Below are 12770 nucleotides of genomic sequence, written 5' to 3' on the forward strand. Positions count from 1 at the left end.
TGAAAGATATGTTTAAAGATATTATAATTTTTTAATAGTGTAAATTATTAAAAATAATTTAATATATTTATAATGTACAATTTTAATAATTTATTTAAAAATTAGGTATATTTAATACAGTATAATCTAACTTTATTAATGTTTTTAGTATATACAAGTATTATGCAGGGTTAAGAAAGGTTTTAGATTTTAGGGGGTCTAGGGGGGTTAATTGAAAAAAATCAAAAAATTTTGGGGGTATAGTTTGGGTGTAGACTTTTATTGTATTTTAAAGGGTAATTTTTTCAAAAAAAAAATTAAAAATCAGGGCGAGGGGTTGACAATTTYTGAAATTCCCAAATATTCCCAATGGGAATTTCCCATGTAAATTGGCGCTGAAATTTTAAGGGTTGAGAGTCATTTCTCCTTGTTTTAAAGTAATTTTTTTCAATTTTGTCAAAAAGTCTGTGAGGAYCAAATTCAAAAATCTCGATATTATGGGACCCCCTTTACTTAACCCTGGTATTATGGTATATTATAATGAAATGTCTATTATATGTTTTTTATATTAGTCTATAGTTTAAAATATTGAAATACAGTTTAATATTATAGTATCAATATAATACACATTTAATTACTATATTAACAAAATATTATACTTAATATTTAATTAATTTATTATTAGCTAGTTTTGATAAAAAAACAGATTTTATTTTTTTTATTAAAAAATAATGGAAATAATTTTAATTTAATTAATGATTTAACAAAAAATTGTGAACAACTTAAGAGCATTATTATTATTATTAGTATTATTATTATTCTGAAACAGCTCTTGAAAAACAGTGAATTAGTGTTGAATTATAAGGAAATTTTAATTAAAATAATTTACCAAATAATAAGTCATGAATGAAAATGCTTTCTATTGAAGWCTAAATGAAATTAATGTATTATACTGTATATAACACAACTCAACCATTTTAATGAACAAATTGAATACTAAATACTGTATTTATGATATGTTACTCTACTTATGCTTTATTTTATTATTATTTATATCACTGTTTTGTGTCTACATGTCATAAGTTTCTTCAATTTACTTTCAAATTACTATTCACTTAACAAAATATATTCAATGTTTTCAATTAAGTTTTGGCATTTAATTTTATTATTTGTTTGATTAGTTTATCGTTTAATAATAAAAACGATTTATTTATAAGATGTTTAATTTCTAATAAGACACAGTTGATGTAATGAAATATATATATATATATATATAAATACAGTATATACAGTATAATATTRAAGTATAGTCTACTATACCGGTATAGTACTATAATAGTATTTTTTTGTAATTTAGAAAATGATTTTTTTTGTTTATCTCATAAATCTTATAATGTTTGTTAGTTTATTTGTTAGTTTATTTGTTTGTTTATTTGTTAGTTTATTTGTTTGTTTATTTGTTTGTTTATGCTAATTTAACTTATTTAGATTTAGTTTTCGATAAATTACTATAAATTAAAAGTTTAGATCAATAATATAAAAGATGCAATAATAATAATAATAATAATAATAATAATAATAATAATAATAATAATAATAATAATAATAATAATAATAATAATAATAATAATAATAATAATAATAATAATAATAATAATAATAATAATAATAATAATAATAATAATAATAATAATAATAATAATAATAATAATAATAATAATAATAATAATAATAATAATAATAATAATAATAATAATAATAATAATAATAATAATAATAATAATAATAATAATAATAACATAATCTAATAATTATTACTCTCACAACTGTATGGTTTGAATACAATTTAATTTATGATTTATGAAATATAATTATTTGACACATTGTATAATTTACAATATAAAAGCATTACAAATATTATATAAAATTTATATAYTATTTAATATATTCATGTGTACTAATTATTGGGTTTATATTACAACTTAATTGTCATATAATATATGGCAAACTTTATTCTTTAAAACTAAATATGTATATATAAATTGAAATTAATATCACGTAATATAATTTTGAAATGAATTGTGCAAATTATTACTATTGCTTAATATTTAATATAAAAAACTAACTAAACATATATTTCAAAAATAAATTATAAATTAATAATTTTTCAATTTATAATTATCAAAATGATTTATTTTGTGAATTTTGTATTCATAAATTGCATATTATGACAATCTTCAAATGGTATTATCTATAMTTATTAATATATAGGCATTATATTGTAAAATGGCATTAATATAATACAAAATAGGATAACCATATTATACATAAAGTAATACAATATTAATCATAATAACCAAAATAGTAAATTAACATTTATCGGAATCACACTTAACATGTAAACCCAATTATTTTTACCCATGTTTTTTGCATAACATGTGAATTTAATTTATTTATAACTATGTTTTCATTGACTCTCTCACCTGACTTAATGGACTCCATAAATGAAAGATAAGTAAAATAAAGGTATTTATTAGTAATAAAACATTTCATTGTTAGCAGATATTTCCTGTTAATGTAAATTAATATATATTTCTATCAAATATTAAATTATTTTTTATTTAAATTTATAACAATAATATATAAATTCATATTAATACATCATATATTCATTTAAAATAACATTTATATACGGTATATCCATTTGCTTTATATAGTATTATTTAATTAAAATATAAATTAATATATTATAATAGATATAAATTTATTATATACCAATATATATATATATATATATATATAATGAGTTAAAATAAATGAATTACCGTAAATTACAATATTTAGATCACAACTCAATATTTTGTACAAAAAATTAATTTGATTTTCAATAACTATTTTACATTAATTCCCAAATAAAAATCTATCCTATGATGAGCTCAATAACTCATTATCTAATTTAAATACTACATTAATAGTTACAATATTACATGTTATTATTGTTTTTGTCAAACATGTTTGAATTATATAAAGTCAATTACTGCAAAATAAAATTAAAATATTAAAAAACTTAAATTATTAAAAACAAGAAACTTTAAAATAAAATAACAATCAGTTGTCACCAAATAGTGTGAAGAGAGAGAGAGAGACACTGAGGTTTGTAATGGATTTGGTTTAAGGGTTTATGACTTAGTTGTACAGCAATTTACGGAACACCTCRTATGAGGCATTGATAATACCCCAGGAAATGAAGGCACGGCTGTAATTGACGTGAACGCCATAAAACATTTTACGTATCGATCGATCCCTTTCATGATATACATCCCGAAAGGCCCTCACAATAGACACAAATGGACTACCGGGCGGTCGAGTTTGCATTTGAGTCCGGATCACATTAATCGGGTAAAAGATACTTGAGATGAGTGCTCCGACACACGCGCCGGATATAAAATCTTTGAATAGGCTGTACCAGACGTGGCCTTCAAACGAGTTGATCACTGGTAGGTATTGTTTGACTTCACCTCTAAGTGTAAAGAATAAGACATTAGACGGTCCGTTACGGCACAGTATTGCTGTTAATCCCCGATAGTATTCGTGAAGACCGAACTGTCTTAGCTTAAGAAAGGCGTCCAAAGTATTCTTATATTGTTTGTGAAAGTTGTTGTCCTGTAATAACATCTGAATCCTTTCAAATGGTGTTAATAAGGCTTCAGTCGATCCGGCCATCATTGCGGCCAAACAAAAGCGTGCGTTAGTGGTGGGCACCAGTACTTTGCCGTACTGTGTATCCAACAGTTTACGGTATTCAGCAAACGTGCCAAACATGATGGACGCCGAGCACGACCTCGCCATCAATGGCGGACCAATACCGCGATACAGATAACGCAGTCCTTCGACACGTAGCTGATCGATGGCCGACCGAATCTGCACGCCGTACAACATTTGCCGAAATATCACTTTAGATATCGGAAAAGTCAAGTTAATGTTGACCATTGCGGCCATCAGACCACAAATGAACTCCCGTTTATCGTACGACTCGAGAGTCCGGCCATTGATGTCGCCGATCGTCTTGGGATGTGTCAGATCATCGACCTCTTTCATAGCACGCCTTCTGTCTGTATCTCTTCCTAACTGTTGACCAAACAATCGGTGATAATCTCTGATGACTACTACTAATGGCCTTCAAAGACATTCACCGTTTATAACGTCTGTAATCGCATTGTTTTCGCCGATATTTTAGTTAAAATAACAAATATTTAAAACTAATTRTTATAAACACATGAAACATGTTTTTAACATAATTGCGATATAAATGTTATCAACAATTCATACATAGTTTTTCACTAAACGTTTGAATTGTTTTTTATCAATTAATTTGTTATTTTTGTTTTTAATACAAAAATTTGTTTATATTTTGTTTTTTTATGAATTAACCGATTCATGTATTTATTGCTTTCAATACATATGTGTTGACAACACTGACAAATGCAAAYATTATTGATATTCAATTGCAATACAAATTAAGTGCTAAAATGCCAAWTCATAGCACATATGCCATACAAAYGTCTCAACAAATAGTGTGTTAAGTATCGCCTCATTGTGTTTATTGTAATCACTATTTGTTTGAATCAACAAAATTAGTAYAGATTTTAGTTGTTTATTATTGTAGTTATAATAAGTTATATTTGTGTAGTGATTATGTAATAATTAAATTTAAACAATTAAATTTTTAATAAATTTGTGAACTATTTTTTTTTAAATAAATATATTTGATATAAATTATAATAACATTTAGTGTTTGCATTAGTATTACTTTAATAACTGATTTTTTAGTGATCTAAATATCCTATGGATGGCGTATAGATTGTGTTTAAAAAATGTTTTTAAAATAACCAGAATATTCTGTGAGTGTAATAGTATAAGAAAATTATTGTATGATTTTTATATAATAAATATATAAAATTTATAAATATATATTTTACATCATATAATTATCTTTACTTTCTGTATATTTATTAAATTTATTGTTTTTAAAAGTAATATACAGTAGTGTTTAATAATATATATGAAGACTCTATTGTTTTCAGAGTTTAATTAAAGGCAACTAATTATTTTTCATTGTTCTCTCTATTCAAATGATAATAAAATGGTTTTGAGTTTTATTTTATTTGACATAACAATAGGGTTTTACAACGAAATTGATGCAAAAGTTGAGAGACATTTAGTTTGTATTTGAGTGCATTAGAAACCTTAACTACAAATTTTGTCTCTAAATTAAGTCCTCTTTTTTATATCGATCGATACATTGAGAGAAAGAGAGAGAGAGAGAGAGAGATCTTAAATTATATATATTTATATATATTTTGTGCATAAAATATTTAAATTAGTTTTGAGTTTAGTAAAAAAAATTTTATCTACTAAATTATATCCCATACACTTTATAAATGCACATTATATATATATATAATATATTGAAATAATTTTTTATATTTTTCTTTAATATGTGCTGTCATTTGAGTGCATAGTTTTTCTTTAATGATATTTAAATATATAACTACAATATACTATTGCTACTTTTTAAAAAAAAAATTTCAAATATTAATAATATTATTATTTAAATTACTGTATAAAAATTTAATCATAGTAATGATAATACTGTAATTTTAAAATATTAAATCAGTTAAAATTTAAAATTTTTATAATAAAATATTTTAAGTAAAAGTCAAAACGGTTTTATTATAATTTTTTTCTTAATCTTTTTTATTTCAAACATTTTTTTATATAATAATAATATAAGATATAATAATTATAATAATTAGTATTAACATGTCATTTTTAAATTTAATGACAAAAACATATTAATTATTTATACAATTATAATAAATATATATTTATAATTTATTTATAATAATTAATAAAATGTGCTTTTTATTTGTCGTAATTTTAGTATTTTTTGTTTTACAAGATAAGAGTCAACAAAATTTTATAGTTAACCCAGTTTTGGGGCACAACTGAGATAAATATAAAATTTATTATCTTGTTTTAATTGTTACATTTGTTTTTTGTTTGTTTGTTTGTTTGCTTAAATCGATAAAAACATTATATTTAATTACAATTTGTTTTTTATTTAAGATTTAAGAATTTTTAAAAATCAAACGAGTAAAATATAATTAAGATAATTTACAAATTATTAGTAGTTTTTAGATTTTATTAATGATTAAATAATAATTGTTATTATTAATTAATCATTGTAATTGTGGGGCTCTAATAATTAAAATTTTCTTAATAATGATTTACTCATTGATTTCTTTTATATATTAAATATAGTTTTTCTGTCTCTTATTTAATTGAAACCCTGTTTAAGTCAAATAATTTGGTTTTTCTGTAATATTGTTTTTTTCTAAAAAATTTTAATTTTAGTTTGCTATACGATTGTTATATTTTATTTAAGTAATGTCTTAAATGTTAATATATAAAGATTTAAATAGTGTTTTCTTTAATTTTTGTTAATTAAAGCGTTTGTTTCTCTGTTTTGAAATATTCTGTAAAATGTTTTTTATATAGTAATTACTACCGAAATAATAAAATTATTGTAATTACAATAGCAAAAAAAATTTTTGAAAAAATTAATTATTTTCTTAATTTAATTTTTTATTGTTTGCCAAAAAAAATTTTGATTATTAAAAAAATTTATCTACTTTATTTTTAAGTATAAAAAATAATATAGTATTTTTTAGTTATAGTTATTTATAATTTGTCTAATATAATATTATAGATTAAATAAATACTAAAGTAATCGAGTGTCTGTCAAAAATGGTTGACTTTAATGTGTGTACTACAGACAGGCAAAGTAGGGAAGTTATGAATATAATTATTTATTTCATATATACAGTATAAGTAAATATTATGCATACAAAAATTTTATTTTAAATAATTATAATAAAAGTTAAAACAAAAATTATTACTATTATTACTATTATTACTATTATTACTATTATTACTATTATTACTATTATTACTATTATTACTATTATTACTATTATTACTATTATTACTATTATTACTATTATTACTATTATTACTATTATTACTATTATTACTATTATTACTATTATTACTATTATTACTATTATTACTATTATTACTATTATTACTATTATTACTATTATTACTATTATTACTATTATTACTATTATTACTATTATTACTATTATTACTATTATTCTTATATTTAAATCAATCAAATCAATCATCAATATTTAATATTTTTATCTAAATTTTTTAAACATTTTATTTTATATTAATATTAACATTAAATATAATATTAACTTTATTTATCATATGACATTAGTATCTTTGTTTTGTTTATATATGTTATTTATATAAAATTTTTGCATGTATATATTAATCCTTTTATCTGTATATATGTACTTAAGTAAATATATTTTAATCCCCTAGTTTTGCCAGTCTGTAGTGTGTACAAATATCAGCTAATAATTGGCTTAAAAAGCAAAAAAAAAATAATTAAATAAAAATTGTTGTTGATGTTGTAATTTTTTGGCAAACATTGTAATTATTATAGCAAATAATATAAATGTATATTATCTATATATTGATGTTTTAACAAAATAATTTATAAATGTTATGTAATATTGTGTTTATGACAGAGAAATGCATAGAATGTAAGCAAAAGAAATACAAAGTTATAGCCATTAATAGCAATAATATAATAGAATTACTTTTCCTTTTAGTAATTGATTTTATGTTTCATTTTATTTGTTTTTATTTTAGTTGTATCTGTATTTAACTGTATATATCTCTATTTAATCACAAGATATAGAGTATATACAGTATATATATATATTGTATATATTATATATATTTAACAACTAATATTTTTATTTGTTGGTTAACTTTATTTATTCAATTAAATAATAACTTATTTTTCATTTACTCTAATCATGTGAAGTGTTTTTATATTATGAAGTAGTTATTATTATTATTATTATTATTATAACATATACTGGATTTATAAAATTAATTAGAATAACATTTTTAGAAAAATGTTTGCAATTGTATTGAGAATATTCACCAATTGTTAAGTTATTTCCAATTTTTCTTGTGTAATGCCATCAGATATTAGGTTTATTTTACAAAATATTTACTCCAAATTTATTGTTGTCATTAATATTGTTTATTTGTATTATATAATGATATTATATTTTTAGTTTTGCTTTTAGTGATAGCACTTGCAATCAAAGTTTACTTTAAATAGTAAAGTCTGAGCAAAATTAGGGCTCATCTCAAGCTCTCATCCGATAAAACAAAAAAAGTGTTTCCTATTAATATTTGAGTCAAACCATTGCTTCGCTGTTATTATTATTATACATCCTGTGCTTTATATGCCGTTAGATTAGTCTCTAATCTTCACTTTATTTGTTAATATATTTGGTCCCATATTTTTGCAATGTAAGTATATAAGAGTAAAAAGCTTTTTTATTTGTAGAGAAACTGCCTTATATATAGTATATTTATATGTATATATGTTTAAAAATCAAACGACTTTTTTTAAAAAATATATCAATAGATTTTAGCATTGTTTATATGTTTGCCTTTTTTAAAAACTCTACAAAAGTGTATTTTTTCTCTCACTTTGTTAAAGTAGTGATCACTTATTTTTGTTGTCATTATTTTATTTTTGTTGCTCTCTTATCGCAGCACTAGAAGAGTGAAATAGACTTATATTTGTTTAGATTTAACGTATCATTTAATAAGTGATTTATAAGAATTCAATTCCAAAAATATATTTATATATATATTTTCTTTAACAGAAAACGAAAACTTCATGAATTTCTTATGAATTTTTTTATGCATTTGTGTTGTTGTTGTGTTGTGTTTGCATATCAAGAATATTCTTTATGTTTATACAAACATTACATATGTGCTACTATTTAGGTGTTTCTCTTTTCGTTAATGGGGGAGAAAAAAATATAATACATAATACAAAATATGTTGCACAACACGTATGGATATTACATAAACTCACACAACAGACACAAACATATATGCATTTATAATAGTATTTTTTCTTTTGCAATATTTAAAGGTTAGTCTCGTATGAATTCAGCAAACATTTGTCGGCTAATAATTCACTGACAAAATCAATGAGTTTCCCTCTTAAAAGACAATGCTTTCAATCATTTTATACTTTACAAAGCAATTGGTTTAAACTTATGTTGTTTTTTGATATATTTTTAAATCCATTTTGTATTTTCATATTTTTAAACATATATTCAAAAAATTTGAATCGATTACTTCATTTAAATTATTTTCCTTAACTTATGTTATTTGAATTATATTATGATTTTCACGATTATTGATGTATTAGTGAAGAAAGAGTATGCAAATTAGACATTGATTTTGTTGGCCTTAATAGGAGAAAATAAATTACAGTATATTATATATTATCATTAGTTTTGGTTTTAATTTTGTGAATTCATTATTATTTTGTTCAATCGGATTCTCATTTCAATTAAATATAAGTTTAAAAAATTGTAATCAAATGTCATCGAAAAAAATGAGATTTTATGAATAATTGGAAAATATTAAGTGTTATGATCACAGAAATTTGTTTTATTCTAATAAAATGTTAAATCTTATTAATTATTTAACAAATTTTTATATTATAGATGTTTTATTAACAGAAAAAATTGATAGAGTTTTCTCATTTATTGTGAAAATTATGATTATTTTTTTATACAGAATGTTTTTAATGAATTATATGTTTTTATGATTAATTTTTTTAGGAAAACAAATTATTTGTCGCTAAAAACATATTTTTGTTTGAAATTTTTAAATATAACTTTCAAAAATAGGGAGTGTTTTTTTATCAGCATCATCATCATTAACAACAATATTATTAATAACATTAAATTTAACAAAATTAACCAAGTAAATTTAATTACATTTGTTCGATGTTTAAAATTTAAATAACAATACAATTTAATCAATTAATTAATAATAAGTTTGAATTTATATTTATAATTTTTATATTTATAATATTAACAAATTTATTTTTTTTAAAGATTTTTGTCTTGACTTGTGCTGTAAACTTGGTTTCATTTTAAACAAATTTTGGTGAAACAGTTAACTATATATATTATTAGTATAATTATTATTATTATATTAATTATAAATAATAATAATTAYTATTAATAATTATTAATTGTTCACTTGATTGGACCCATTTTCAACCATACACTTAAAATTACAATAATAATGGTATTTAACATTTTATTTGACTGTCACTGAAAATTGTCGTCCATTTGAAGCGTGGATTGGCTTTTATTATCTAAGGCTATGACTTTTGTTTAGTAATCAATAAAATAAAAATTATGACAACTTTTCTCTTTGTATTTACACTTTAATCTTCATTTTTGTCATTTTTGAAATGAAAGCATTTTTTCTTACATTAACACATAATTATATCTATAAAATATCTGTTTTTTAGTTTTTGATAAAATAACAAATATATTAAAATTACAAACTTATAATTTTTTAGAGTTTATTTGATGGTGAAATTTTAATGATATAGATGTATGTATTAATAAATGATTTTTTGTTCGCAGAAAACATAGTTTTCGTAATTTTGTTTGTTTTCACAAAATCAATGATAATATAATAATGTCTGTCTTTGTGAGTGTGTCTTAAGTCTCGTCCCAAATATGATAATCAATAATATCGGTGCTCTTATTTGTAACTTATATATATATATATATATATAATATATGATCACATAATTGGTTAAATAAGTTCAACAGTTTTTTTTAATAAATATTTAGTTTGGTGTTTGGTTTGGACACCAAATAATAAAAACAAAAAATAAATTAAAAGTCAAATATCTATTTTGTACGCCAATATGACAGTCTGTTCTGATAGTGAAGACGTTGTTGTCGGCGATGACTTGGATGAGGCCAGTGATGGTGTTGTGGCTGTACTACCCGTTTCACTAAATTTTATTAGATTGCCGGCAATAGTAGACACCGTAGACACCGTAGACAACTGTGCTTCCGGTGAATGACTGTTCAGTGCACTGATACCACCGCCACTGCTGTCGCTACTACTTGTCTTTCCTATTGATATCAAATAATATATATATAAATAGCATAAAATATAATCAAATATCAATTTCAATAGTGTGAACGAGAAAATAATGATAAACTATAACATGAAATCAAGTTTAATATATACTGTACTCCACAAAAATTAAGTCTTAAATTATTTTTATATTTAATTCTCACAAAACTCGTAAAAATATAATTTTGTTTTAATTATTTTATGATATGATATAGTGTAACACTTTTATTTATATAAAATGACTTTAAAAATAAACAAACAAAATATGATAAAAAAGTTACTAATAATAATATATTGTAAAGCTAATTATTTCAATAATAATACAATAATTTTAATATATTTTTAATGATTTTACAAGATTTATATTAAAATTTCAACTAAAAATTTGAAGAAATGCTAATTTAATTTTGAAATAAATATTTTTTAATAATAAAACAATTTTACATATATGATTCACAAATTAAAAAGTTGATTTAAAAATTAATTGATTTTGAAAAGTGTTTAAATTTTTTGATTAACAAAATATAGCCCAAACATCAATAATTAGAGACATAGTTTAATAAATAAGAATACAAAATATTAAATAAAATATTATATAATAATATATTTTATACAATTTACTGATACTAAAAATTATAATAAATATATCGCTTATATAATATTTGCATCTATTATATTATATTTCAAAATCAATATTTCATAATCGTATTAATAATACTATAAAATACATTAATATGAAATAGAAAAGAAATTATATAAATATATAAGATTTTCAAATAAATATGTCTTTCTTATGACATCCAATAACCCAGAAATGCACCAAAAATTCATAAAATATTTCGTGTAATCATAACTTGTATTTTTGGATTTATCTCTCTCTCTCTCTCTCTCTCTCTCTCTCTCTCTCTCTCTAACCATATGTGAAAAACTTTTGTATAGATAACGGATATTCCGTGACATTTGCTGATACTTTTGTTGTAACGGAGATAAATAGATAAAGAGATAGACAGAGATATACAATAGTTGAGTGACTGAAACGTATGTACAGATAGAGAGAAGAAAATATCGCAAATATTTTTGCAATCAAATAAATTACACTTCAAGATAATATCCCAGGGATTAACCATATCTGACACCATATTTGTATTTTTGTTATATTATTTTCCTCTTAATGTCTGTTATTTGCCATCTCTTTCTCTCTCTCTCTCTCTCTCTCTCTCTCTCTCTCTCTCTCTCGACAATCATGTAATTCAATAACAATTGTATTACCTTATAATATTGTATTGTATTTTTTAGTCATTTAATCTAATAAAAATTTAACATTTATAATAGTTAAAAAAATAAATGACTATTAAATGGTATCTAATTTATTGATGAGATCACATACACACTTCAATTACTTTAATCATATTAAAGCATAACTACAGTACATTGTATATTAATTTATTAATTTAAAAATGGTCTAATACAGTATACCGTATATAATATATTAGTAGGAGTATGTAATATACGGTATATTACATACTCCTACTAATATAAAACATTCAAAATAAAATTTTATATTTATACATAGTGTGTAATACACACTGTGTATTACAATAGTAATAGTATACAAAATAAATGCTACTTTAATTTAATAAAAGTAGATTTTGTATGTA

At 21.4% G+C, this 12770-nt stretch overlaps 2 protein-coding genes across 2 annotated transcripts in view; both read right to left on the bottom strand.

Moving 5' to 3' along the window:
- Window positions 1-12770, bottom strand: part of LOC128966074 (sterol regulatory element-binding protein cleavage-activating protein-like) — a 161660-nt gene that overhangs the window by 148723 nt on the left and 167 nt on the right. The window lies entirely within an intron of this gene.
- On the bottom strand, window positions 3110-4359 carry LOC128966153 (mitochondrial nicotinamide adenine dinucleotide transporter SLC25A51-like). The gene has a single exon (XM_054312971.1). It carries the CDS (start codon window positions 4075-4077, stop codon window positions 3166-3168), a length of 912 nt encoding a protein of 303 aa, XP_054168946.1. The 5' UTR covers window positions 4078-4359; the 3' UTR covers window positions 3110-3165.

The sequence above is a fragment of the Oppia nitens genome, unplaced genomic scaffold (assembly GCF_028296485.1).
Source record: "Oppia nitens isolate AA-2021 unplaced genomic scaffold, nextdenovo-longstitch-racon4-pilon3 scaffold10_pilon_pilon_pilon, whole genome shotgun sequence".
Classification (NCBI taxonomy): Eukaryota; Metazoa; Arthropoda; class Arachnida; order Sarcoptiformes; family Oppiidae; genus Oppia; species Oppia nitens.